A 27,251-nucleotide genomic window follows, 5' to 3' on the forward strand; every position below is an offset into this window, starting at 1 on the left:
CAGAATGATCAGCTGGGCGTAGTTGAAGAGTAGTCATCAGTAGGGTATATTTGCCATAGCTCGCTGAGAATAGGACAGTGGCGCCCATATTTCAGTGTCTGTCGACATGGACTATGATCTCTCGTATACGATGCTATCGGTATAGCCCTGACAGAAGTGCATCTTGGTTCATGTGCAAGAATAGCAGCAAATGGTCCCCGTGCCCCGTCGTCTTGTGCTCAATAAATCCTTTTCGGTGGCCTGGAAGGCCAGCAGTGCAGCTTACCTCCTCGGGCTTCTTGAAAACAAGGGGCGTCGAGTTCGTGGGTCTCTCAAAAGTAGGCGGCCAACATTATAGTCCAGAGGGATGTTGGTCTAGATCGACGGCAAGTTTCGCTGTTGAAAGCAGTGCACCTCGTATCGAGTATGCTGTCAGTCGTAGGTGGAAGCACAAGACCGAGGCTGGGAGGCGGGTGTGATGCTTGGCGCGTGGCACAGCATAAGAAATTTGTCCAGGCCAAGAAGTTGAATAACACGTCATGGTCATCATCATCCTCTTCCACCGCACGGTCGAAGCATCTTCTATGCTAGGAGATTCTCGACATTAGCTTGGCATCTAGGTGAGATTACTCTGGGTGGAATGTGTTTCTCAGAGAATGTTCGTTGCTTACCTACATGATCATTCGTATTATATGAGAATAGACCTCAAATATGAACCGCCAGGTAAGGAAAGGATTCGTGCTTCAACCTGCAGCTAGATGCAATGTTTTTCAAACCTCAGCTCGGGATCCGGAAGGATTTGTCAACTTGCGGACTTTTGAATCCATTGGATGGTTCGGACTAAGCCCAATTGTGGCGGTGACTTTGAGGCAGAAGAACTGCACCCGTTGCCAACCATGGGACGTTTGACTTCCTGCCTGCCTGCCTCGTGGCTTTCCTACCCGATGATGCCTAGCCTTGCTATAAATCCGGACGCGAATCAGAGCTTTCGAAGCAGTATTGGGCTGTTGGATGTGCCGAGCAACTCAACATGGAGCCCAGGACTTACCAGCCTGGCGTTCTGTGCAGGTGGCCTAGGACACGTGTTTGGAGTAGCGTTTTTTTGAACTTCCGGTTGGAGGCAAAGCCCCAGGGAACGGCAGCAAACATCGATGCTCAGGAAATGTAATGATGCAAAGTTCTGATCTGGGTAAGATGGGCCATTTCCGAAAGGGGGTGCAGCCAACGACGAAGTTGAAGCATTTTCGAATGTAGGCTGAACCATTATGATGGGCTTCGAGCCGGGCATCTCTTGAGAGGGAAGGTCTGCTCGTCGACACTTCACCAAATGAGCAGCTGTTTTGCTGGCCCCTTTCATCCCCAAGGCACTTCCCGATGTGATTGGTGAGGTCTAGATGAGATATCTCTGCAAAAAGCCGTGGCCAAAGAGTGTTCGCTTCGAGGGTATTGAGGAGATGGAATTAATTGATTTCCCAAAATTATTTGACCGGTTGCAGAAAATCCGCGGAGTTGATACCGATGCCGTGAGATCAAAGAACGAGGGACTCCTCTGTTGAGTATTGCCTGGAGACATATGTAACCTATTCCTGTCCATTTCCCGCGGGATAAATTTGATGCAAAATGTGAGCATAGAGTACAGATCCGATGGCACCCAAGGCACCCAAGGCACCCATGGCATTGGACAGCAAGGAGCGTTGCTGGTTGCCGACTGGAACTTCAGGGTAAGCTTCAAGCCTGATTGGTTGATGACATTAATATGTCGGGAGCTCAGCCTGGTGCTCAGCCTCACCAGCCTAAGGTGCACCGGCCTCAGCCTCGCGCTGTATTGTGCATATGCTCCGTTCTATGCAGACATTCCGCCTCTGCTTTCTCGCATCTTCCCCAATTTCCTACCATTCATGACAGAGGCGCAGACTATTTCACAACATTACAGAGCTCGACCAGCGACTAAGCAGGAGATTTGTGGCAATGTTGTCCTCGCGCCATGCTTCCGCGAGTTGCCCATTTCCACGGACACGGGAGCTGCGAGAACCGGCCAGGCCCGTCCAACAGCCGCCATAATAACGGGAACAGCTATGGGACTAATTTCAGCCAGGCGTCTAGTACAAGGTGCATTTGCCCGCGCAGAAGCTTTTCGGCTTCTCCAGGTCTCGTTACTGACGGAAACCCCACCAGCAGCAGTCGAACCTCCAGCTCACGGACCTCCGAAACAGGCCAATGGCCACTCGCACAACAATGCTTCCACTCCCGAACGCCTTCGTTCAACACTCCAGACAGATTGTGGCAGTATCTGCCTACATTCGACGACCGTCAAGATGTCAAGATTGCCATAATATGTGCTCTGCCGAAGGAGGCGGATGAGGTTTTCGCTGTCTTTGACAAACCTGGGGATGATAAGAGACAATTCACTAAGACCGCCCGCGATAGGATTGCATACACCATCCGCTTCGTTGGGGAACACCCTGTTGTGGTGGCCCACATGCCTGGCGCTGGAAAAGTCAATGCAGCGGGCGTGGCGGCGAACCTCAGTAGCAGCTTTCGCAACATTCAGCTTGCTTTGCTGGTTGGTATCTGTGGAGGTGTCCCTGGCGGCCCTGACGGTTCCGAAGACGTTCGCCTGGGTGATGTGGTGATGAGTCAGTCGATTGTTCAGTATGACTCTGGTAAGCAATATCCAGATGCATTCGAACGGAAGCCCTCAACTACCAGCGCCTCGCTGGAACTTCGGACTGCATTGAACCAATTGGAAACCGAGTATCACCGAGAACTTCTCCAGAAGAGGCTCTACGATCTACTGAGTGATCTTCAGACTCGTCGTCCAAAGGTGGCATATCCTGGCATAGAATTCGATCGGCTTTTTGAGCCGGCTTACCTGCACAAACATTGGAATAATACTTGCAACATTTGCAACAGTGGGGCTGGTAGGGTTTGTTCAGCAGCGCATAGCTTATCGTGTCCCAGACTTGGTTGCGAAGACGAGCGCTTGGTGCCTCGTCCTGTTCCAATCCTGTCGTCTGATGGCAGAAGAATGCCCTCCATCCATGTTGGAACCATGGGATCAGGAGACCGGGTCATGAAGTCAGGCACTCACCGTGATGCCATTGCAGAAAAGGAAGGCATCATTGCTTTCGAGATGGAGGGCGCAGGATTGATTGATTATTTTCCCTATCTCGTCATAAAGGGCGTTGCCGACTACGCTGATAGCCACAAGAACGACGTTTGGCACCACTATGCCTCTGCCACCGCCGCATGCTGTGCAAGAGCTTTCCTCGAGAAGTTTTTGACGGCACAAGCAACGGAATACCAGGGTCAAGGCTATGATCCGTGCTCCTTCATCGGCTCGCCTGATCCAATGACAGGCTCCCACCAATCTGAAGCTCCATCCTCTGAGGGTATTGCCTATCAATCCACAATTTGGTGTGTGCCGCTGCGACGCAAGATCGGTTTTGCGGGGAGAACCAATGAGCTTGCCGCCCTGGAGGCCATGTACACCAACCCCGATTGCTCGTCCATATCTTTGCTTGGACTGGGCGGTGTTGGCAAAAGCAATCTCGCCCTAGAGTTTGCGTATTCTCTCCGGGAAAGTTCGCCCGATGTTTCCATCTTTTGGGTCCAGGCTTCGGACGCAATGAATTTTGACAATGGCTACGTGGAAATCGGCCGTCAACTACAGATCTCTTCCATGGCAGAGCTGCAAAGCGATCTGAAACAATTGGTAAGGCAGTGTCTAAGTCAAGAGAGCTTTGGTCGGTGGCTTCTAATCATCGACAATGTGGATGACTTTGGGTTGTTCTTTGGTGATGAGGGCACCTCCCGTTCCAAGGCACTCAACGCTTTTGTTCCGCGAAGCTCTTATGGCTGTACTCTCATCACCACTCGCGACAGAAAAGTGGCTCTCAATTTCAGTCGCAACCACACTATTGAAATCCCGTGCCTGGATAAGGAGGGTGCTCTCACGCTACTGGAAACCTTGCTCGAGCCTCTCCCCTCTGGTCTGGACAGAGCTCTCGCCTGCTCACTTGTGGAACGTCTTAATTGTCTTCCTTTAGCGATTGTGCAAGCTACCGCATATATCAACCTCAACAGAATTGACGTTTCAGACTATGTGAGTTTGTTAGATGACAAAGAAGAAACTGTGTTTGAACTTTTGGATGAAGATTTCCAGGACGAAGTGCGGGCTCCGGGCGCCAAAAACTCCATAATTTCAACCTGGAGAATCACTTTTGAAAACATTGCGCGCCGAAGCCCCTTGGCCCAGGAATGCCTGACAATGATTGCATGCATTGATTCCAAGAACATTCCCGAGCGGCTTTTACCGGAAGGTGCCTCACGGAAGCACACGATAGACGCTATAGGGCTCCTAACTGGTTACTCTTTCTTGACGCGAAGGCATTCAGATTCCGGTAGCGGTACAACCTACGATATGCATAACCTCGTCCACCTGGCATGTCGCAGCTGGCTGCAAGAAAAGTCGGCTATAAAAACATGGGCGCCTAGGGCGCTCAATCGCATGCTGGAGACCTTTCCCAAACCCGACCACACCAACAGATCCGCCTGGTCTTTGTACCTTCCACATGCGTCTCGACTTCTACACTCAGCTCACATTGCTGACATGGAAAATTGCTTTGAGCTCACCTTCTTGGTGGGACAGTGCCTTTTTCTTGAGGGCAAATATCGTGACGCAGCTATAAATTTCAAACTCGTTGTGGAGCATAGGGAGAAGACACTAGAGCCTTTTCACCACAACCTTCTTCAAGCTTACACAGAGTTATCAATCGCCCTGGAACGCTGCAGTCAACTGGAAAAATCACTGGACTATAGCCAGAAAGCCCTCCGCGGTTACACTGCAACATTGCCTCCAAGTCATCCCACTGTACTCACTGCCTTTTCCAACATCGCTTCGGTGAAACGAAGACAACATCGGTGGAAAGAGGCCCTGGAATTTGATAAGGCAGTCATGGAGGCGAGAAGGACGGTCCTTGGCGCCAATCATCCGGACACGTTGAGCAGTATGGCTAACTTAGCGGCGTCCTACAAAAGCATGGGCTCACCAGAAAAGGCAGAGGAACTTCTTCAATGTGTAGTGGAAGGCCAGAGATCGGCTTTGGGAGAGGATGATCCAGTCTTTCTCTCATCCCTGGCGCGCCTCGCTTCAACATCTCGCTATTTAGGCAGCCTTGCACTCGCTGAGGAACTTGCCCTGGATGTGTTGAATAAGAGAAAACGGGTCCTTGGTGCGCATCATCCCGACACCATCCGGAGCATGGCCAATTTGGGCTCAACATGGCGACAGCAAAAGCGGTGGGAGGATGCCGAACGCATTGAAAAGGAAGTCCTTGCACTGCGAATCAGCATCCTGGGGGAAGAAGATCCCCATACTTTGACGGCCATGGGAAACCTTGCTGCTACGTATCGCAGTTTAGGCAAATATGCCCTCGCAGAGAAGTGGGACAAAGACACTCTCAGGATCAAAGAACGGATACTTGGCCCGAACGACCATTCGACTCTGACTACTATGTCTAGCATAGCTTCGACGTACCGGAAGTCCAACCGAAGGGGGGAAGCAGACGCACTCAGCAAAGAAGTGCTGAAGCGCTGTCGCCGATCAATGGGGGAATTGCATCCCCAGACCCTCGGCTGCATGGCTGAAGTTGCTTACATTTCCAAGCGAGAGGGGAAGTTATATCTGGCAGCCTCCCTAGCCAAAGAAGTGATAAAGGGGCGAGAACGCCTGCAGGATCCTCAACACAAGCAGGTTCTGGAAATGAGACATCTACTGTCAAGCGTGAACAGGCAGCGCAACAGGCTCAGAGGGAAGAGAGATCATTCAGCGGGATAAGCGACTGCCTTTGAGCCCCTCTTGCCGCCGACAACAAGTGTTTCGAAGGTACTCGTCCGCGGTTAGATTCAGTCAGAGAGCCCTTGACGATGATGATAAAATCCCGGCCCAGGAGGAAAGGGGACGGAATCAAGAGTTCTTCGTGCACAAACCCCAGCCAGTCCAACACGATGTTTAGGACTAGTAAGCGTCAGTAGTCAAGCCGCCCGAGTCCGCTTCAGTCTTGCTATTATGGATCTCATGACGAAGCTGATCCGCAAGAGACGAAGGACAGAGAGTGCAAAAGATGGCTCCTCGCCACGGCAATCGATCAAATGCGGAGAATGTCAACGAACCATACAGTGAGCCTTGTCGCCGACATTGACATCTATTACACTAAAGGATCGTGTGAAATTATTGTGCCAAATATAACATACTACAGTCCTGCCGGGATTAATTTTAACCAAAATCAGACGAGAGACGACTGTTATTTCTCGGGTCTAGACAAGCAGCTGTTCAGTCTCCCGTCGGTGAGTCGTCGTGGTCGCTAAAACTTGGAAGTCGGGCGATATGATCGAACTTCTGTCGTTCAAAGTCAAGATCGCAATGGCTCCAGCATTCTAGGGAATGGTTTGCCGCCTTGTTGAGGGCTGCTCGTGAAGTAGCGGGCTCCGCTCATCCGGCGCTAGGTGGTATGAGACGATCGATGAGGTGCGAGAGCGAGTCCAAGTATTCCAGCCTTCGAAATGTGCCGGAGTAGCACAATGTTGTTTTCCCAATTTGGCCAGCCTCCGGTCCCTAACCGTGAAACAGATGGCCATGACGATCAAGATGATCTGCATTGTCCCTACAAGCACGTAAACGATCCACACGCTCCAGCCTGTCACGCCGACTCGGAGCATCATATTGATTCCAAATATCCAAGTGTACTGGCCGGGGGTGTCGAGCTGTCAGTCCCCCAGGCGCAACACAACAAGCAACGGCGGGAGGAGAGACCTACAGGAGCCATTAAACAGAGAGACACTGGACTCAGACTTCCAAGATGTCCCAGGTGCCATGTCGTCCGGACCTGGGGAATCCACTGGATGCATGCAAAGACTGCCACAGCGACGCCGAGAATATCTGCCCACGCCTGCGCATACCAAGGGAAGCGGTGCAAGATAATGGCTGACACCAAGAGGACAGTAAATGCGAAGCTGCATGCGACGATGAGGACTCTCCATGCCCGCTTTGCTCGCCGGAATGTACGGTCGGGTCCCGATAATGATGGTCGACGCCCGTGCAATTCTGCATCGGCCTCTTCCTCCGAGTAGTAGACGTACGTGAAAAGGCTAGAGGAGTCTTCAGCATGATCCCCCCAATAGAGTAGGCGATCAAGAATTGCTTTGCAGGTGCAGACAACCTACACGATCCAGAAGCATGCAATGCCAAAGATGACCTGGATCATTCCGAGAAGGGCGCTGATGCAGGCGAAGCGCGTGTTGGTCCTGCAGCAACCGATGTCAACTGCGCTAGAAGGGAGTATCATGATGTTGCCCACGGCACACACGCCTGATAGAGAGCCGAGAAGGATATAGTATGTCGACAAGCCCTCTGCGGATCTGCGCGAGATGATACGGCTCCATTGTGGAATGTAGCAGATGAGCAGCCAGCCCATCAAGGAGCTGGGGAAAAATTCCGTTAGTAAATGCTTTAACCTTTTGTCCTTGCCGACCAGCAGACAGACAAAGCATACCAGGAAACAACAAATTGGGGAATGGATGGCTTAGCGAGCTCGTCACATTGGTCGGGCTCAAACATCCGGGTAGGTGGGGGATCCATGTTTACTTTGGATCCACAGACTAGTCCAGCACAACAAGGTCGATGAGTCTAAATCTGGCAGAGGTATAATAAAACCAAAGATCCCGTGAGACAAGACCAGAAAAGGTGAGCAAATGTCAAACAAGGACGTAAAACACACGAGAAGAAGGAAGCGCAAGGGAAGCAGAGGGAGTAAATACCCTGATGAGAAGGCATGCATGTGCATGTGCGCCGCCGCCTCATCTATGACGAAACCCCTTATTCAAGCCGTTTTGAAGCAGCCGGTTGGCTGGACGTTTGAATGTGTTATGTACGAATGATGGAGATGCGCATCGTCGTCATCAACCACGCAGTGTAGCCTGGCTGTGCTGTAGGTACGTATATCCATTGAAGATCCGTGTCCCCCCATTGCCAATCAGAAGAAACTGCGGGTGCCGAATCAATGCCCACTATAAGCGCTCCGTATCTTTCCAAGGTGTTTAGTGGACAAGGCTGAGCCGAGCGAAGAAGAGAACAGGGCCTTGGTCTGACGCTCTTCTGAACCACTTGGTTAATTCCACGGGTGCCCTGAGTGACAAGCAAATAACACCCGAACGAGCCACCTAAAGCAACAGTAACGCGGAGGCCGGATCACAAACCAAAGGCCTCTGCGGCTCTTGTAGCATTCATTTCAGGGCGGCCGCTCGATCGTCTCGCATTGCAGCACTCTCCTGCAAGCGCTCTGATATGATCGCACTTCTGTGCCTCTTGGTCCCTTCTGAAGACTCACCGTATCATGGCATCATCCTCCGTATATTCAATGCATAGAGGTAGGAGTCCAGATGTATGCAAATAAGGTTACAGTCACCAGGATGGACAAGCGGGGAAATGGCGACCTCACCCTTGACCTCAACACGGCATCCCCTGGTATGCAGGATGGAGCTGACCGAGTGGACAGGTTATGCTCAACAGAGGACAAGGAACCAAATATAGATTGACTCGGGAGCAGACCGCATTGGCATGATGGGCCGAGGCCTAGTGAGCCTCAGCTGGAGGATGTCCATCGCAGTGGAACTGCTTGATCGTCTTCGTATGGTGCCGGCATCTCTATATGGGAGCTAGATCCTCGTATGGCTCATGTCGACAGTGAGTACCTCGTACCTACGGCGATGTTGCAGGAAGGGTAGCCTGATGGGTGCAAGGGGGAATGAAGACAAACTTCGCGTGGGACCCCGGATCTGCGTGGGCTGCTTTAGCTCCCGGTTAGCAGCATCGCAGCTGCGGATTGGGTCGCTCTGGCACGCGGTACTTAGTACATACAAGGTAATACAGTTGCTGTTGCCGTATGCTGATGCTGACCAGGTCGTCTGGTTCTGCATCCCATGCGCCGTCTCTCCTAAACATGAGAGACGGCAGTCTTCTATACTGGCTCCGATGATTCAAATGCACTTTTCCAGGAGGAGCTTGTACGACCATGCCATCGAACCCTTTTTGGCAACATTCAGCCGCCGCACCCCCCTCCTGCTGCTCTCCGTCTTTTGCGCCTTCGCCTTCTTCGCATGGTATAGATCAGTCCATGGATCTTCGGTCTCGTTAATACACAGCGACTACGGTGCCTATGGCCGGAAGAGGGGGTTCGACGGGACATGGAACTACCAGAGGGACGCAGAAAACTTGATGCTGGACTCGCAGCAATGTGAGCAGGCCTTTCCAGGCCTGTTCGACGAAGTCAATCGACCGGTGAAGGAGAGGATGCGTAATCCCATCACTTCTGAAGAGATCGATGCCATGCCAAAGCAGAATGGTTATGTCCGCGCCATGATCTACAACCAACAGGTATGCAACCACCACTTTGGGGAACGTCTCAATGGCACCCTCTCAACTGCCGCAGTATTTCTGTTGCTGACTGCTTCCGCTGGTATAGCTCTACGTTATTGCGACTGCAGGAGGCATATACTCCCGCGAGATCGCCACCCTGCATGCCCTACACCGCGCCATTCTCACTTCTCCCGAGCCCCTTCCCAACATTGAATTCGCATTTAACACAGACGACCGCATACCCTCCGTTCCTTTATGGGGTTATGCTCGCCGTGCAGAAGACACACACATCTGGCTGATCCCAGACTTTGGCTACTGGTCCTGGCCCGAGACGAAGGTCGGCTCAATGCGCGAAGTCCAGATGAAAGCCGCCCTGACGGAACAAGTCGAGGGATGGAGTTGGGGCAAGAAAATGGGCAAACTTCTTTGGCGTGGCGCCACTATGGGACTAGAACTACGCGAGAGACTAATTCAGGTCACCACCGACAAACCCTGGGCGGATGTCAAGGCTCTGAATTGGCATGACAAGGAGTCCATGACCCACGACCTGAAATCCATGGCTGAGCACTGCCAGTACAAGTACCTCGCACATACCGAAGGTAACTCGTACTCCGGGCGCCTGAAATATCTCCAAGCGTGCAAGTCGGTCGTGGTCGCGCACAAGATGGACTGGATCCAGCATCACCACTCACTCATGCGTTCCAGTGGGCCCGAACAAAACTATCTTGAAGTCGAGCGCAGCTACGAGGATCTGGAGCCAAAGATTGCATGGCTGCAGGCTCGCGACAAGGAAGCGGAGCGCATTGCGGCGAACAGCGTGAAGACGTTCCGCGAGCAGTATCTCACGCCGGCGGCGGAGGTGTGCTACTGGCGCAAAGTCATCCATGGCTGGGCCCAGGTGAGCTTTGAGCCCAAGTTTTTCGAAATAGTCAACGGATCAGCGGTCTGGAGAGGTCTCCCCGTGGAGTCGTATCTTTTGGAACGGAGGTTGGAGTGGGATCCTTATTAGTTGTTTATTCTTTGGCACGAATAGTATGTCTGAGTTGTTAGAAGCAAAGCCCTGACGTTGGGCGACACGCGTCTGCAGTCGTGTATGCATCTATGAGCCGGTGGCTTTGTATTGTACAAATATATTTAGCTAGAAAGGAGCATGCAGTATACGATATAAAATATACCCACTTTATTTGCGAGGGTGAACTACAGTAACAAAGAGGACGTCGTGAATCGAATATATGCACTACTGCTGCATTCAGGTTCGGATCAGAGAAACCAGGATTTTTGGAACATCTCGCCCTTTAGTTACAGTGGCGCGAGCTCTTGTTGTCTGCCTCTTGTACTGCACCAGCCCGTGATCATCTGCACATATGTCCAGCTATATCCTTGTTCGTCGCCAGGCACTGCAGGGACAAGAACAGGAACAAGAACAAGGACAAGGCAATGAGAAGGCGAGGCAAGAGAAGGGGTAAATGTGAATGTCAAGTTGGCTCCCCTAATCTCGTGGATTCATTTTGCGCAGAGATATCTGTATCAGCAATGGACATGGGGTAAGAAACTTTTGTGCAGCCTTTCCGAAAATAAGTCTCATCGTCTCTTGGGAATTCGACACGGCCGTAAGATAGATTGTGTTGTCTTCAATCGCTGAGGGATAAGACCGGAAACGAACTTTCTCCCGTCACATCGTCATGTCTCTGGGCGTCCAACGCCGTTGTTTGTCACTGGGCCAGCTTCGCTGTTTCGGCCTTGACAATCTCGCGCACCTTGTCCGGCACATCTTTCTCATTCTCTTCGAGTGCTTTTCTCAATCTCCCTCCCAACTCTTGAACCTCGCTTTCCTTGGCACCCAAGCTCTTCAACTCCAGCAGACACTTCAACGCCAGCAGATACTTCTTTCTTCTGAGATGAACCTCAAATCCAGCCTCCTGCGCCTCCATTACGTCAGGACAAAACTCCAACAGCGGACCCAGAAATTTCATCGCGTCCTTCAAAGGCTCCTTCGTCTCGACAAGAGTCTTACCAAAAGGGTCGGGATCTTCCTTCTTGGTTTCCCCTTCATCAGCTTTGGGCGTGGGTTTGCTCGCCTTCAGCGCAGCCTTCTTCTCTGCCTCGGCCTTTTCCATTTTCTCTTGTTCCCTTTTAGCCTTCTTGAGTGCCTTTTTGCGGTCCGCGGCGCTCATTTCTCCCGTCTTGTTTGTACCATTCACCGTATCCATTATTGGCCCGTGTACCAAGTCAGGGTTGTCAAACAGCAACAGATACGCTTTCACCGCGGAGACAGCCATCTTGGAAAAGAAGGGGTGCTCTCTCAGTCGGTCCTCCCACCGCAGCATGTCGATATACGCCCTTATCATGCCCTTGCGAAGCGAGAAGTTGTGGAAATCAAATTGATCTTCTTGCCAGAGGTCAAAGATACCGAGGATCTGATGAAATCGCTTCAACGCAAGGCCGAGTTTCCGTTGGCGCAAGTAGGACTGCCCGTCTTCCGCGAGATACCAGACACACTGCATGTCGACGAGATCCCCCAGCGGCCCCCCTGTGCGGTTCTGTGTGAATTTACTTGCGGTCTCAAGGGCTTTGTCATTTTGATCGCAGCGAAGTTGGTACTTGGCGCATTTAGTGTTGATTGCGCGGTCTTTCTCGTCGAGTGAGCGAGCGTGGTCCATGATTTCGGCAGCTTTGGTCAGCTCCCCTTTGTGCTTGTAGGTACGAGCTTTGACTGAGTGGAAGTCAACAGATTGGGGGTCTAGGGCTATGCATTTGTCGGCGTAATCGAGAGCTTTGTCGAGGTCGCGACTTAATTTGTAGTTATAGTGCTGGGCGAGGAAATAGAGAGCTGAAGATCTGAAGCGTGTTTCTTCTTTATCGCCATTTTCCTTGGCTCCGTTGGTCTGTGATTGTAGATGTCCGGAGGCATAACCCTCCACCAAACGCTGAACAGTGTCTCTCTTCGATCCGTTGGTGTAAAGGTGTTTGATATTTGCAAAGGTCGAAGGAACTCCTTTTCGTAGCATCCTCTGGAGGTACTGGTCTGCAGCTTGTTTGAACTCTTCCCCTGATAGAACATCCAATGGTCTCCGTCGGGGAAGGTCAGCTTTGGGGTGTCTCTCTGCCAGCTCCTGATACGCCTTGTTGATCTCCGAAACTGGACCATCAGTTAGCCCTCTGGCAGCGATATATCCATCATAGTACGCAGAGTCATCCGGGTTGCGCTCGAGCAACGCGGCGTATGCTGTCTCGGCTTCTGCTTTTCGGCCCAACCTGGCCAGATAATCCGCCCTCATTTCCATCACTGCCAGGACATCGGGGCCCTTCTTGCCCACGGCCTCCAGGTGATCGAGGGCCTTCTCGAGCTCGCCCGACTCTGCGATAATGTAATTCTTGTAGAGCACGGCTTCCCAATGCTCAATGTCTGACCTGGTCGGTTTCGCCTTGAGCGTCTCCTCATAGGTGGTGAGGACATTCTCTGCATCCTCGTAGTTTCCCGCTAGGTGGTGGGCGATGGCTAGAGCCGTCCAGTTCTGCCGGAACCCCGGTTTCTGCTGCAGCATATTTTTCCGGCTCTGGATGTAGCCTTCATAATCTCGCATTTGAACCTGAAGATGTGCCAAATCTCTCTGTATAGGCGCGGAGTCGGGTTCTAACCGCAGCGCGAACCTGTATGCCTTGATAGCCTCTTCATAGTTCTTCACGCCGCGGTACAATAAGCCGTACACATGCCAGCAGACATGCGACTTCATATTGTTGTTGAGCGCGATTTTGGCCAGGGCAAATGCTTCTTCGGTGTGACCTTGGTGGCTCAGGATCAGGGCCTTCATGGCTTGCGTGTCTGCATGGTTGGGGGTTTTCCGTAGGATTTGTTCGGCTGCCTTGAGACCTGTGTGGAAGTGAGCTTGGTGTTTTCAGGACAGCAGAGCACGAGACCCGCACCCTTTTTGTATTGTTTATTCTCAAAGTTGCGGACAACTTGCCTGAACAAGGCCGCATCTTTGTGACTGAGTTGCGGCTGGGACTGCGCCATGTTGGACGTCAGAGTAGGCTGGCTTAGTTACTAGGTATGGCAGGATGATCCAGAACGGGCAAAAATGTGCTCAGTCTTAACGCTGTATAAGGCACGGGGATGAAGAATCAGGATTTTCAAAGAGTGTCCAAGGTTAAACCATGTTCAAAGAGAAGGGAGTTCGCTATAGTCCACCGCTGTGCAATAACGACAAGACACCGGGGCGACTTGATGAAGGGCGGATATTGTGGAGTCGATATTGCCTGCTCAAAGTCAAGTCTGCAGTCGACTGCGGCTCGGAATTGACAGCCTCGTCGGGCTTGGCGTTGTCACCATATTCCGTACTCAGCTCAGCCTTGCCAGGGACCTACTGGGACCTATTAATATTACCCAGTACGAGGAACTTCCACCTGTTCGTCCTAGTTTGAGAGGGTGTGGCGCTGCTTTTGTGGCTTGGCACAGCGTGGATTCCTGGCCGCTTCTCTTGCTTCCCCCCCCAAAAGCTGCATCTGCCATCGCGCTTTCGGGCACCAAAAGGGAAAGGGAAAAGGAACCAGGGCTGATCGCTCTCCAAGACTCCAACACACCCATCTCAGTCTCCATCCGTCACTACCTTCGTCGTTTCCCCTTTACTCCCAGCGGGCCATTCTCTCTTCCACTGCGTCATGTAATCGCTTCGAATGAAGTGACACCCTTGCTTTCCTCACAACCATGTCCGTCGTATGGAAATCAACACCTGTCCAATAACGACATGATGCAGTCATCAGCCGTAGCAGGAGCCCAACGGCCCTCGCAGTCTCAGCGTCGACAACAGGACTTCCCGGATTCAATTTATTCCCAGACCCAACCTCCAACCATGAATCCCATAACGAGCTCCGCCTCTCAAACAAGATCGTCTTCTGGCTCAGGCCGTTCGCAGAGAAGCGCCAATGTGAGTGTCTCTTTTTCCAACTACGGGTGTCTGCTCTGACTCGAGCAATCTCCAGCCCGACAAGCAGATATCGCAAATAGAGAAGAGCGTCACCCATCTACTCGTCGCCACGAAACAACTTCTCGAGACTTTGACGCAGTGGTCGCGTGGGCAGGCGCAGGAAGAGGAGGTTTCGGATGTCTATGTTCGACTGGGATACGAGTTCAATCTGGCCTGCCGCGCCTTCAATTCAATAGGTGTCGAAACTTCCGACCTCGGTCCTGTCCCTGATCTCTTGCGAAATATCCTCGAGGACACCTTGAGCCAGCCGGCTTCCCCACAAGCCCTTGACAACTATCTGCCTCGCATCCGCGACATCATTATCAATCTTCTACATGGCCTCAAGAGGAAGCAAAGCCGACTACGTGGACGGACGACCAAGGACGCCTCAGTGACATCGCAACCGAGACCACCTACTACTCCAGGAAGACAACCTAGCATATCTACAACAGGAAGCAATGAGACTGGCTTGACGCACATGCTCGAAGATGTACCCAGCGCCACTTCAAACATGCGCGCTCAAACGCCTCCTCAAAGCAGCGCAACGGCTGATCAGCATTGGGTTGCGGCAAACACTCCTGCCACGCAACAGCCAAACCGATCATCTATCAATAGACACTCGATGCGACGGGATGTTGCTCCCCAACTACCTCAGTCGGATTCCGGCTCGACAATCTCTTCAAGCACTCCTCAAAACCCACCTAGTCTGCCAGTCTATCAGGACGTTGATCAGTCTCCTACTGTTCCTCAGATCAATTTCCCACATCCTCCCCCGCCGCCGCCGAAGCAAGCAGATGCCCTCACCAGATTACAACGTGGCGGAGATTTGGAAAGGCGAGCCTCAAGAAGATTCTCGGCCTATCAAATTCAGAAGCATCTTGGCGCTTCTCCTAATGGTGTCCCGGTCATTCCTGCCGCTCAAAATTCTCCTATCCCAAATAGGGGCAAGGAGGTGCGCGAGTCTTTGACTGCTGTTCGATCACGGAGTTCCTACCAACAATCAAGAGCGAAGTCTCTACGTCAAGGGGATGTGTCGCCCAGCAGGAGTGGGACTGTCAAAGCTCCGCAACGCATTTCAGAGGAGAGAGAGGAGACCCCAGTTCTGACTTTGCAGGAAGTGCCTTCAATGAAGCGACCAGACGAATCCATTAACTTCGACAGCCCAACCGTAAAGACCCCAGATGAGTATCTGCCGGTCTCGAAATCCGATTCTGGTAATGGAGATAATGTGCTGATGGGGGCAACTGTCAATGGCCCTCTCAGTCCGCCACCGGAAGAGTTGCAGGCAACAATATCCCTTGACTCACAAGTCGCACCAGCACCTCCCGAACACAAAGCGTCTGTAGATACAGAACCAGTCAAGACGCCTGAGACAGTTCAGCGAAGACCACGTGAGAACCTTACGCCACCGCAATCGCAAGTTCTAACAACAGACTCATCACCTCCGCAAGGCAAAGAATTGACTCTTTTCTTGCAGTATAGAAGCAAAATCAAGAAATTCGTCCTCGCGGACGGCTACGAAGAACTCACTATTGCTAGGTTGCAACTTGCTTTCATTGAGAAATTTGCGTGGAACACTCAACATAATGGAGTAGACCTCCCTGAAATTTATGTGCAAGATCCTGTCTCAGGCGTCAGGCATGAACTGGAAGACCTTTCGGATGTTAAGGATCGAAGCGTCCTCGTGCTCAATGTTGAAGCTCTGGATGAAGTCAAAAAGCATATTGATGAAGGCATGAGCGGTCTTCAAAAGACTTTGGAGGGAGTACGGTCATTGCTAGAAGGCCAGAGTACAATGATGCAGCGATTTTCGGACCGACAGCTCGAAACGTCTAAGGAGATGGCAAGGATGTCTGCGATGCCTGCACAGCATCCAGCGCGGACACCGACATTGGCATCTAGTACATTCACCACTGCACCATCTTCCGAGTCTACTCTGCAAGAAATCCAGAACCTTCGTCGGGAGATTGCAGTGTTACGCCAAACATATTCGACAATGTCTTCAGACTTTACGGCAGCCATGAGCGACATTAAAGCTAAGGCGGCTAACGTCAAGGCTGTTGCTGCAGAGGCCGCCAATGCAACATACAAAGGGGACGCCGGTCGCGCACATATCAACGAAGGCAAGAAACAACTCTCTGACGACTCTGAAGCACTTGTCAATCGTGTTGATGATCTTTCAGATATTGTGGAAGAGCTGCGCAAAGATGTTGTGGCCAGAGGAGTCAGACCCCTTCCTCGACAGCTTGAGGATATCAGCAAGGAGATCAGCGCAACTGCCAAGCAACTAGGGAAGGTCAAAGAATTCGTCAAACATGAGAAGCCCATCTGGACTAAGATATGGGAACAAGAACTGCAAGTCGTCATGACGGAAAGAGACGATCTGACACAGCAAGATGAGTTGATGAATGATCTCGACGGCGATCTTGAGGACATCACAAATGTCTTTAAGCTCGTGGAGGAAGCCACAAAGCAGCAGAATTTGCAGAGCGCTAGCAGTGGTCGCCATCCCTCAAGGAGTCTTGCCTTTGATACGGATGTTGACCCCCACGAAGCCAAAAGTGGTATGCTAGATGAAGTTCGAGCTTTACAGCCGAATCACGAAAGTCGCCTTGAAGCAATAGAGCGAGCGGAGAAAGTCCGTCAACGAGAGCTGGAGAGTCGAAAGGTTGGCGAATTCCAACGTGAGGTGGAAAAGTTTGTCGAAGAGGGGAAGTTGAAGAAGACAGGCGGCATGGATGAAGTGGAACGTAGGAGGAAGCTGAAAGACGAGCAGGCGAGGAAGGAGAACTGGGAGCGGCAACAGGCTAGAGCAGCTGAATTGGAGAGGAAACGGGCCGAGGAGGCGGCGGCAGCAGCAGCGGCAACAGGGCCTCCAGCCGAGACGAACGGCGCGGCACAGCAAGACTCGGAGCACGATATCTCGCAAGAAGAGGAGACGGCATTACAGGACGCGAAAGAGGAGGATGTACCGTCACCTAAAAGAGCGAATTCGACGGAGCCGGCCCGTGCGGTAGTGAGGGATAATGTTGTCGAGTCAACGTCAGCGGAGGCACCACAGTTACCAGAGATTGGAGTTGGCAACGAAGGAGAAAGTGAGAAGGGACTTGGTATGTCTTTTTTCCGTGATTCTATGAGTGAGACTGGTTGATGGCATTTCCACTTTGTAATACGACTACAATTTCTGATTCGGCCCGATTTTCCCTCTCAACCTCGAGCATGTTTGAGATTCGGTACTGATTTCTGTGGTTCTGTACTTGATAGATTCCACCACTTCGGCTGATAGCGCTGAAGCAACCCAAGACGGAGCCAAGAAGAACCCGAGCGACGATCACGAGCAGGAGGAAGGCAAAAAGGAAGACAGCAAGGCAAGCGGGAATTGGTGGCAGCCGGCTGTCTTTTCCAGCTGAGAGCTGGTTGAATATTGTTTGCAAGGATCAGTTGTTCCTTTTTTGTCTTTGCATCATCTGGGAGGCGTGGAGTTTGTGGGCTTCTTTTCTATCTGTTGATTCAGTAGCATAATTTGCCCCCAGATATTTGAATCTTCAGTCTTGATATTCTTAACGCTGAAAAGGTGTTTGTTGTTGTAGAGTTGCCATTCTGTCTGTCCTGGTATAACCACCTAGCGAGGAGCCCTTTCATTTTGACGACTGTCGAGTTGATGATGGGGATGAGAATGGGAATGACTCAGTTCCCGATCGCTTCCCATGGTCTCCATCCTCCGTGACCCTCCGCAGGCTGCTTGCAGGACGCGTCAGCCGATCAACTAGTAAAACGGATCAGGGACAAGAAAGGTGATAGATCTCCTCGCGGACCAGAGTCGCCGCCTGAAGGCCTGATGCAACCTTGGGAGGAGCCCTTTTGACGGGGAGACATTTGCTATGTCCCGCTTTCTGGATTTAGGCCCAGAGATTCTGGACCGTGTCATTTTCGCTCCCCCCTTTCGAACTTTTCTTTATAATTGGAACACCATTTTGCAGGCAGCCGTTGATCGAAAAGGAAAAGAAACACTGCAGCTGATAAGTTGTTGGCGGGCGGCGCTGTCTGTGGGCCAATTGATCACGCAGAATACTCGAAGACTGCAGAATCTCGACGCAATATCCCTATCCAATCCAAGGCGGTCGTCGTAGAAGAGCGCTTCGTGTATGCAGGGGAGTCTTGTGCGAAGAAAAAGATAAAGAATGTCACCTTAGCTCATCCTGGGAATTTTCTCCTCGGCTAATTTGATAGCCTCCTTCGCCCTGAGCTTCACTCCCTTACTGAGTGCTTCTTCGCTCAGCTTGTCAAGAGGAGCCATGAAAGCTTTCGCAGTATCCAGGAGGGCCACTTTCTTCTCTTCGCCACCGCTCTGCCCAGACTCGTTAAGGGCCTTTTGAGCCTGGCTCAGTTGACCGGCAAGCTCTTCAACCCAGATGTCTAGGACATGTAGCCTCATTCCATCAGGGACCTTGCGCTCGCGGGGACTGAGGGGCCAGATTTCCAGGATCCGGAGTTGCCTCGCAACTCGATGTTGTGATGCCGGTTCCCCCGTGCTTACCCAGCCGAGCACGATGTTGAACAGTTCCCGCACAATGAAACGCACGAGCAAGAGGACTTTGTTCATGCGCCACTGATCAATCGAGGACCATTCTCTGCATATAGTTTCCCAAAACGCTGCCATCCATGTATCCAACCATGATTGGCTTTGGCTGTCTAAGTCGTCCGCGGTGGACTCGCGGTCTTTTTCGTCCATGATTCTGAGCGTTCCAGCGAGTTCGGCCACGAGTCTTTGGACCGAGAGCGCATTCTTGCTGTCATGCATGTAAAGCCCAACATAGAAGCCGCGCCAGAGTTGAAGGCACTCGGTTGGCGTTAATGGCGACGAGGCGCTCTGGTCATTCAGGTAAGTTATGAGGGTATTGAGACATGCACGTCGGACAGATGCTTCTACGTCTGAGAGTCAGCGGACAAGGATCAACGAAGTCAGAAACCACTATGCTATGTCGCCAGAAGCCGCGATTTAGCAAGCTCCATTCTAGCACACCTATTCTTTCCTCAATGCTTCCAGCGATGATGAGGTTGAGAGCGCTTGGTTCAAATAAAAAAGATGCATATAACACTCGGAAAGGGGGTCAACATACCGCTACTTGCAAGATCTTTGACCGAAGGAATGGTCGCCGCCTCGGCGTGCTGGGCCATGGCCATCCTCATCGAAGTTCCTGGAAATTGATATATGTGACTATGAAAGAAGTGTTAGTTGAAGGTTGAACTGCAAGCTCAATTGACAGTAGATATATCCTCGAAAATAATGTGACACAACGACATTGAGGTGCAGGTATTAGAGCGAGAAATATGGAATTGGAAAAAGTTCATCTTCGAATCAGAGGTAGTGAAGTCTTGGCGCCAGCAACAAGGCTGGTGACGAGGCTGGACAAGGCTGAGCAAAACTAGATTTCCATCCTTCATCAATTCACTTTTATATTTCCATTCCTTCGGCCGTGTACAGAAAGCAAAACTCTACTAATCCCCCAAAATCGCATCTATGTGTACAGAGGATGGGATTGACCACCAAAGGAGTCTGCAACCACATCTCTACCTCGCCCTCTGTTATGTTAATCAACACTATACGGTGACCTTGCACATTCGGAATCGTTGAAATCATCCCATTCATCCTGAGCCTCCTCCTCTGGATTATACTTGGTGGCAAGGAAGCTTCCTGACAATGCACGGTTGTACTCGGACGATGGCCGGCTGCCGGGGTGACGGAGGTAGTCCATGTAATGCTTGCTGTTCGATTTTCCGGTCGTAGAATCCATGCCACTGGTACCCGGTCTCGACGGAGAAGGCGTGTAATCTGCGAACCCGCCCTTCCGTGAGTTGACGGGCGTTTTCTCTTCGTCAGAGAAGCTATGAAATCCATTCAAACCGTTCGCGAAACCCTTGTCGTCTGGTGATATGGGCGTTACCCAGGTCTTGACAGTATTTGTCCCTGACATAGCGCGCTCAAGAGCATCATTGACAGCCGATAATTTCGGCGTGTTGGATTCTCCATGTCCATCTAGTTCATCGTGGGCGTGTTGTGGGCTCGGCGAGTCGGAGATTCTCCCATTTGTCTGTACAAACCCATCCTTGTCATTGCCAAGCAGTACCAGCGGGTCGGTGCTTGTGTGGTTTAGGACGGTCTTTTCTTCTTCCTGTTCGACAAGTGGTTTGTCCTCAGGTGAAACTAGCTCATGGCCTTGCTCTCCTAACACCCCTTCTTGGAAGTCCGTAGTTCCCTCCTCTGCGGGTAGCGGAGACAATTGAGAGCTGCGGGCTTGGTCGGCCGTGTCCTCAAGCCTTTTTGGCTTGATTGGAGGGTCTTCGAGTTTGAATTCACGCTTCGATGAATCACCTAATTCTGACAGAGTCTGTTGCTGGGGTCTGGTCTTTGTAGGAATGTCGACCTGTCTCGGGTCGCTAGACCTCGGCTGCTTCGCATAAGCCTGATCCTCGACTGCACTCAACAAAGTCCCAGGTTTGGTCTCTGTTGGAACTTTGGTATTCTCGACAATCACGGCCATCCAGACACCGATCCTATCGTCACTTCCAAGCATTGGTGTTGCAGAGACCCAGCAGACTCTGCCCTGCCCTGCGTTTTGGAGTTTGTTCCCCACGCGAGTTACTGTCCCATCCTGTCGATCGCCAGCTTCGAGCAGCAAGTTGATCTTTGCCGAGAAGGGAACACCGGCGAAGAAGCTCTCCTTGAGCCCTTTCAGAGTATTTGTGGAAGCAGCAACGTGTGATAGGAATGGGTGCTGGATGATGTTGCCCACGCGTCGCCGTAAGACAGAGGATACAAAGATGATTCGGAGAGAAGGCGCTGGCCTGATCAGCATGTAGCTGTCGTAGACGCCCGGCAGTTGTCCTGACAGGCCAGATCGCCCTGACTGACCAAGTTCCCAGATCTGGTCATCGTCTTCAGCGAATTCTTCGTCGGCGTTTCCTGAATTCGCGTCGGTATCGCCAAGAATACGTCGAGTGACCTTGCGGACGCTTGCAACACTGTGTGCGTCATCTTCCCTTGATGCTGAAGCAGACCTCTCGTGCGAACGCACAACGGCGGATTCCTCTAGGTCAAACATCTCACTAAGCTCCCGCAATTTTCCCAGTGCCTTGGGTTTTTGGTGTCCTTGATTGTCCCCTCCAATTCCATTGCCGTGGGCTTCTCTTTCATGTTTCTCTATCTCCCGGCCGCTAAGGTACCGTTTCAATCCGCCGAGTCTCTTCCCATGTTCGACCATTCCTGTCACGTCAACCTGGGCGCCAATGTGATATTTGACATTGCCTTTATCGTCATGAAGAGGTGCAATCATCAGTAGATTTATAAACGGTCTACCGTCCCTCCGGTAGTTCAACAAAGTCTCGCATATATCTTCGCCTCTTTGAATGCTTTGTCTCAGTCTCGCTACAGACTCGCTGTTCGTTTTGGGGCCTTGCAGAAAGCGACAGTTTTGCCCTATGACGTAGTCGGGACCATATCCTGTCTGTCGGTAAAACTCCTGGCTGGCAAAAATGATCGGATTATCTTGCTGTTTCGGATCTGTAAGGCAGAATACTTCGGACAAGCCTCGTGCCAAATCTTTGGTAAAAGTCTGTTTGCCCGTGATCTCGTCAATGAGATATTCGGTCACCAATTTCACTAGGTTGTACGTGATATACATGGGAAGGGCGGAGTCGACCATAAGGCGGAAGGCGGCACTACTCAACTCCTCAAAAGCCCTGTCGAGAGTTGCGGCGATAGAAACCTTTGGATTTGAGGGGCCACCATCGTCTGAAGAGGAGGGGATTCCTTCAGCAATAGCATTTGCGTACTCAATGGCCTTGATGGCCTTTTGTGTTTCGAGATATCGCAGAAGAACAGGATGATACTGCGGTCGATACATTGTCAGAAAGGAAGTGAAGCGGGCCAGGTACTGAGGATCGCGAAGGAGAGTATTGAGATGGCCCGAAGAAAAGAGCGACTCTGAAAGTGACTCTACTGAAGGAGGTCTGGGTTGAGAAGGAAGAGGAGGCGGGTGCAAGTCGAAATCCAGAGCAGAGGACTCGGAGTCCAGAACGAGCCTGGCGTCCACCTCAGACACAGCGCGTGGCAAAGAGGACGGGTTAGAGCCCGGTTCCTGCCCATCGTCCTGGTGATGACAGTCTATTCGAGGGGGCCGGTCTGAGGGAGATGGCTTCGGATCAAAGTCGGTGGAGGTATTTGAGAAATCCGGTCGCTGCACTGGGGTGTTTCGTACGTCGACTGATAGAGGTTGAGAGACTTCTGGCGTTGGCCGTAACTTGGCCTGCTTAGCTTTGGTGATCAGTCGAGGAGGTGTCTTAACCGAACCGTTGGCAGCAATGTTCTTTGGACCTGGCTGGCTGGGGCGAGCTTCCGCGTTGGACTGGACGGTGGGTTGTTTGCGAGGCTTCTTGGACCGACTAGAACGAAGTCGAAGGCTTTGCTTGATTCGCTCCAGGTCCATAGCGCTGGATCCTACTTGAGGGTGGAATCGTCCAGCTTATCCAACGACGGATAGACCACGAAGAGAGAGGCAAGCAACGACGACCGGAGAGATGAACAAGGACATTCTAGAGAACAGAAGCTATCACGACAAGCAGATGTCCAGGACCGCCGGGAGGCAATGGAGGCAAAAAGCAGGTGTGATGTGTGAGGTTGTGAGGAGCGGTGGTCTGAGGAGTCAGTAGCTCTGGTGGTGCTGGTGGCTCTTCTTGCCTGCAGCTCCGATTCGCGAAGGGCAGCCAGATGACGGTGAACAACCATTGTCAATCAATGCCAGATGGACGATGGATGGCGATCTGTTGCAGCCCGAGACGATCCAGCACATCAGCATCACCGACGAATCAATCTCATGCAATTAAGGCAGGGCACTGGGACGCTTCCACATCGGGCCACGCTGCACCCGTCAGACCGCTGAAGTGGACGGCGAGACGGGTTGGACGGGCCATGTGGTGCAAAGGGATCAAAGTCTCGCTCGTCATGACTTTGGGGCGCTGGCTCCACTAGGCTGGGCCATGGGGGCCCTGGTCAACCGAGGCCGGTGATGCTTGGGGGCCAACAACATCCATTTTCGAGGAGCGACCTACGCACCGTGCACACTCTTACCGAGCAGACTGGATTCTATCTCGAGCCCCACGTCTATTATATCTTGTCTCTATCGCACCCTCTCTTTCAACCCTCTACCGTTCGCCTGAGGCTTCTCCTGTTCATGGAAGCTCGGCGGCCCATACCCGGGTATGGGCAAAAACTTTCCAACCTGTGCCTGGTATACCTGGTATTCAGGATACTTTCCCGAAGACAAGAGCTCTGTGAGCCAGGTGCTGGATTGGAAAAGGAGCAGATAGGCTGCCGCTCCAATTCCGCTCCAATTGTACAAGGTCCCCGTTGCTAGGCATGACCACAGGTATAGGGTGACCCAGACGCCTTGCTCTGCTGCGAAATTCGGGTGTCGCGAATAGGCAAACAAGCCTGTGGAGAGGAAACCACGGTCCAGGTCTGCTCGTTCCCAGCCAGGTGGTACTTTGGCCGTTTTGTGGTACTCGACTTTGGCCGCATGGTAGTTCCACTGCTGCTGGTCTGCCACGTATGATATGGCGATAAAAGTCATCATGGCGGCAGCTGCAACAGCATCGACCATATTCCAGGACCGAATAGGACCGTCATAGGTTGCCAGGCGTTCAGTTAGCAGGAGTACGTAGGCCGGAGCCGTGATGCAGACGAGGAGCAGGGACTGTGCCAGTGAGATGAACAAGACATTGAAGAGGAACATCAAGGCAGGCCCGGCATAGTCCTTAACAGTGGCCCATCGATAATCCTCGCTGCCAATCGAATATCCTCCCTTTCGATAGTAATTGTAAGTCAATCGGGCCTACCGCAACGTTAGCATGACATATCGAAAAGTCAGTTCCACTCCTACACTCCATATTGAGGTGACGACACAAAGGACATCCAGTCTCGCCGTATGCACTCCAGCAAGGTGGGCAAAGGCTGCATAGTGCAGGTTATAGACGACTGGCAGTATTGACCACACCCGGTCTACTTGGGAGTAGTTCTTGTTTACTTCGGAGACCAACAAGAAGATGGGTGCCAGGCCAAAGCCAAAAGCAATGGCGGTGATCAGAGGGTTCGTATCGAGGTACAACTGTGTCAAGGCTGTAAAGTTGGCGGCGGGTGAGAAGAGGATATCGGGGAGATCTGCAAGTTGGAAGAGATAAGAGGCAACTGTGCGATTGTAGTCGGCGCATTCAAGCAGGCTGTATACAACGGGTAAAGCCATGTTTGTAGTTGTGAAGGCAGAGAGTGTAATGGAGGAGAGGACTTAGAAAAAGGAGGGAAGAACAGGAGCTGGTGATGAACCGCAATGCTGAGTGTAGACAGGTGAGACCCGAATGTAATGACGTAATAACCGTTCTTCTCTCGTATTGAGCTTTTCATCACGTGCCCCAAGTTTCACACGTAGGTCACGGCCAGTTTCATCTTAATAGTCAGTGTCTCGTACTGCAGCACCCATTGGGGCTATGTACTTAGGTACTAGGTAGGTAGGAACCGGGGTAGCCACCCTCTACTACTGCCACCACTGCTACCAGTAGGTACATGGGTACATAGCCAGTACTCGTAGGCACCAGCTCTACGGCCCGTGCCTGCTGTCGCCTCATTGACGAATCGGTCCCCTCGAGGCGCCTTCGCCACCGTTTCAGACGCGTCGGCTCATCCTGCTTGGTGTTTTTCCTTCAGCCACCACCACGACGGCGAACTCCCTGCTGCCGAATATGAGCCTCGTCCAAAATGAACCATGCCTGGCCAAAAGATTCTCTGCGTCGCAGAGAAGCCCGCGATAGCAAAGGCAGTTGCTCAACATCTGGCTGGCGGCCGGGTAACAACGCGCCCCGTCAACGGCAACCAGTATGTCAAGAATTACGAGTTTGACTTCCACTTCCAACAATGGGGCAACTGCTCCGTCACCATGACCAGCGTGCTGGGCCACCTGACTGGCTTAGACTTTGACCCAAAGTATAAAAGCTGGAAGTCGTGTCCTCCCAGTCAATTGTTCGAAGCCGAAACAAAAATTACCATCGACAGAGATAAGCAGTCCATTGCCGAAAACATTCAACGCCAGGCAGGCTCCGCCAGAGTCCTCTTCATTTGGACTGATTGTGACCGTGAAGGTGAACACATCGGCGGCGAAGTACGGGACCAAGCCAAGAAAGGTAACCCTGGCATTCTCGTGAAGCGAGCCAAGTTCAGCAATACCGAAAGAGCGTGAGTGTCTATGCCCTCTCTCGGCTTTTTGGATCTAACTTCTCTAGTCATGTTGTTCATGCGGCTCATTGTCCCATTGATATGGACGAGCGTCAAGTTAGTGCGGTTGCAGCCAGGATAGAGCTTGACCTGCGCATAGGTGCCGCTTTCACGCGGCTGCAGAGTCTCGAACTCCAACGCCTCAGCGACAACCTTCGAGATCAAACTATTTCCTATGGTTCCTGCCAATTCCCCACCCTGGGTTTCGTGGTTGATCGGTACAACCGGGTCAGGAACTTCAAGCCGGAGTCCTTCTGGCTGATCAAGTTAGTCCATGTGCGGAATAGGATCAAGGTGAACTTCAACTGGCGGAGGATCCATCTCTTCGATCGAGCGGCTGTAACCATCATATTTGAGGCCTGTCTTGACGCGAAACATGCCCAGGTCGCAAAAGTCCAGAAGAAGCCAACTTCGAAATGGAGACCGCTGCCTCTGACCACAGTGGAATTGCAAATGCAAGGCAGCCGCTTTCTGCGCATGACGAGTCAGCAAGTCATGTCGGTCGCCGAGAAGCTCTACCAAAAAGGTTTCATCAGCTATCCCCGAACCGAGACCGATCAATTCCCGCGAGAGTTCGATTTCAACGCCATAATTCAACGACAAGTTCAGGACAGCAGTTGGGGCCAGTATGCTCAGCGACTGCTAGACGGCGATTTCAGGTCTGCGCGATCTGGTCGTCACAACGACCAGGCGCATCCGCCAATCCATCCAGTCAACTACGTTGCCAGTGATGCTCTTGATGCCCAAGAGAAGAAGGTGTATGAGTTTGTCACCAGAAGATTTTTGGCGTGTTGTTCCGAAGACGCCAAGGGAGAGGCTACCGATATTGAAATCCTTTGGGGCTCGGAGACTTTTCACACCCATGGTCTGCTTGTGCTGGAGAGGAATTACCTTGACGTCTACGTTTATGACAAATGGGAAAGCAGCCAGCAGCTCCCTGACTTCACTCTTGGCGAGACCTTTGAGCCTTCAGAAGCAAACATGTTGGAAGGGAAGACTACGGCGCCCGGGTATCTCACCGAGCCTGAACTGATAGCTCTGATGGATGCAAATGGGATTGGGACAGACGCGACCATGGCCGAGCATATCGCCAAGATCAAGGATCGATCGTACGTCGACACGAGACGATCTGGAGGCGGTCGTAACTCAGTCCCGGAATTCATACCAACGACACTTGGAGTTGCGTTGATTGAAGGGTACGACAATGTCGGACTCGACGTCAGTGTCAGCAAACCATTTCTCCGCAAGGAGATGGAGCTGAAGATGAAGGCGATCTGTGAGGGCCGGAAAAGTCGGAATGAAGTTGTCCAAGAAAGCTTGGAGCAGTACCGTGAAGTCTTTGTCAAGACTCAACGTGAGATCCAAGTTTTGAAGGATGCAGTGACGAAATACGTCGTCAACGGGGGGTTGGAGTGAACATTATCACAGACGATTCAAAGCACGCAGCCCAGAGTCAGCCAGATGCCCTTCAGACACCCACCTTTGCCGCATCGACCGCTCACTGCACAACCGGACCTCGTGGGCTCTTCCAATGCCTTGCCGCTCGCCTTTCTCGCTTCCCCAGAATTTGAAC

General features: G+C 52.0%; 9 protein-coding genes across 9 annotated transcripts; 4 read left to right on the plus strand and 5 right to left on the minus strand.

The window, feature by feature from the left end:
• Positions 1-1,963: 1,963 nt before the first annotated feature.
• On the plus strand, positions 1,964-5,818 carry Z519_07969 (uncharacterized protein; the record flags this gene model as incomplete). The annotated part of the gene is made up of 1 exon (XM_016765699.1): positions 1,964-5,818. The coding sequence occupies one exon, from the start codon at positions 1,964-1,966 to the stop codon at positions 5,816-5,818; it is 3,855 nt and encodes a 1,284-aa protein (XP_016617744.1).
• A 599-nt stretch (positions 5,819-6,417) lies between these two features.
• Positions 6,418-7,618, minus strand: Z519_07970 (uncharacterized protein; the record flags this gene model as incomplete). Its single annotated transcript, XM_016765700.1, has 4 exons — positions 6,418-6,726; positions 6,798-7,128; positions 7,204-7,461; positions 7,533-7,618. The coding sequence occupies 4 exons, from the start codon at positions 7,616-7,618 to the stop codon at positions 6,418-6,420; spliced, it is 984 nt and encodes a 327-aa protein (XP_016617745.1).
• A 1,392-nt stretch (positions 7,619-9,010) lies between these two features.
• Z519_07971 (uncharacterized protein) lies at positions 9,011-10,403 on the plus strand (the record flags this gene model as incomplete). The annotated part of the gene is made up of 2 exons (XM_016765701.1): positions 9,011-9,412; positions 9,501-10,403. The coding sequence occupies 2 exons, from the start codon at positions 9,011-9,013 to the stop codon at positions 10,401-10,403; spliced, it is 1,305 nt and encodes a 434-aa protein (XP_016617746.1).
• Positions 10,404-11,106: 703 nt separating this feature from the next.
• On the minus strand, positions 11,107-13,409 carry Z519_07972 (uncharacterized protein; the record flags this gene model as incomplete). Its single annotated transcript, XM_016765702.1, has 2 exons — positions 11,107-13,265; positions 13,319-13,409. 2 exons carry the CDS (start codon positions 13,407-13,409, stop codon positions 11,107-11,109), a joined length of 2,250 nt encoding a protein of 749 aa, XP_016617747.1.
• Positions 13,410-14,244: 835 nt separating this feature from the next.
• Z519_07973 (uncharacterized protein) lies at positions 14,245-17,509 on the plus strand (the record flags this gene model as incomplete). Its single annotated transcript, XM_016765703.1, has 2 exons — positions 14,245-14,319; positions 14,375-17,509. 2 exons carry the CDS (start codon positions 14,245-14,247, stop codon positions 17,507-17,509), a joined length of 3,210 nt encoding a protein of 1,069 aa, XP_016617748.1.
• Positions 17,510-18,547: 1,038 nt separating this feature from the next.
• Z519_07974 (uncharacterized protein) lies at positions 18,548-19,536 on the minus strand (the record flags this gene model as incomplete). Its single annotated transcript, XM_016765704.1, has 2 exons — positions 18,548-19,284; positions 19,479-19,536. 2 exons carry the CDS (start codon positions 19,534-19,536, stop codon positions 18,548-18,550), a joined length of 795 nt encoding a protein of 264 aa, XP_016617749.1.
• A 413-nt stretch (positions 19,537-19,949) lies between these two features.
• Positions 19,950-22,844, minus strand: Z519_07975 (uncharacterized protein; the record flags this gene model as incomplete). The annotated part of the gene is made up of 1 exon (XM_016765705.1): positions 19,950-22,844. One exon carries the CDS (start codon positions 22,842-22,844, stop codon positions 19,950-19,952), a length of 2,895 nt encoding a protein of 964 aa, XP_016617750.1.
• Positions 22,845-23,534: 690 nt separating this feature from the next.
• On the minus strand, positions 23,535-24,656 carry Z519_07976 (uncharacterized protein; the record flags this gene model as incomplete). Its single annotated transcript, XM_016765706.1, has 2 exons — positions 23,535-24,248; positions 24,297-24,656. The coding sequence occupies 2 exons, from the start codon at positions 24,654-24,656 to the stop codon at positions 23,535-23,537; spliced, it is 1,074 nt and encodes a 357-aa protein (XP_016617751.1).
• Positions 24,657-25,172: 516 nt separating this feature from the next.
• Z519_07977 (uncharacterized protein) lies at positions 25,173-27,094 on the plus strand (the record flags this gene model as incomplete). The annotated part of the gene is made up of 2 exons (XM_016765707.1): positions 25,173-25,639; positions 25,687-27,094. The coding sequence occupies 2 exons, from the start codon at positions 25,173-25,175 to the stop codon at positions 27,092-27,094; spliced, it is 1,875 nt and encodes a 624-aa protein (XP_016617752.1).
• Between the last annotated feature and the right edge of the window lie 157 nt (positions 27,095-27,251).

This window comes from Cladophialophora bantiana (genome assembly GCF_000835475.1).
Source record: "Cladophialophora bantiana CBS 173.52 unplaced genomic scaffold supercont1.12, whole genome shotgun sequence".
In the NCBI taxonomy this organism is placed as follows: Eukaryota; Fungi; Ascomycota; class Eurotiomycetes; order Chaetothyriales; family Herpotrichiellaceae; genus Cladophialophora; species Cladophialophora bantiana.